General features: G+C 68.4%; 1 protein-coding gene across 1 annotated transcript in view; it reads left to right on the forward strand.

Moving 5' to 3' along the window:
• Positions 1–4: 4 nt before the first annotated feature.
• The window catches only part of TSC22D2 (TSC22 domain family, member 2), a gene marked incomplete at its 5' end in the record, with an annotated part of 50,954 nt that continues 50,600 nt past the window's right edge, over positions 5–358 (forward strand). Inside the window, one exon of the mRNA XM_010835415.1 lies at positions 5–353. Within this exon, the coding sequence (XP_010833717.1) occupies positions 5–353 (349 nt within the window). The remainder of the gene's footprint in view (positions 354–358) is intronic.

Below are 358 nucleotides of genomic sequence, written 5' to 3' on the forward strand. Positions count from 1 at the left end.
CGTCTCCCCCAACCTCCTCCTGGATGGACAGCTGGCGGCCGCTACAGCCGCTCCGGCGAACGGAGGAGGAGCCGTTTCGGCCCGGAGCGTGGCCGGGGTGCTGGCCAGCACCCTGTCGCCGGCCGCCACCTCAGTCCCCTCCTCGGGGGCCCCCGGCGCCCCCCCGGTCACAGGGCCGTCCGCCACGCCAGGAACTGCCGCCTCATCACAGCCCCCCACCACTTGTAGTTCGCGTTTTCGCGTGATCAAGCTGGACCATGGCAGCGGGGAGCCTTATAGACGCGGCCGATGGACGTGTATGGAATACTATGAGCGGGATTCCGATAGCAGCGTCCTGACCCGGTCCGGGGATTGCATT

Source organism: Bison bison, unplaced genomic scaffold (assembly GCF_000754665.1).
Source record: "Bison bison bison isolate TAMUID 2011002044 unplaced genomic scaffold, Bison_UMD1.0 scf7180017864042, whole genome shotgun sequence".
Taxonomy (NCBI): Eukaryota; Metazoa; Chordata; class Mammalia; order Artiodactyla; family Bovidae; genus Bison; species Bison bison.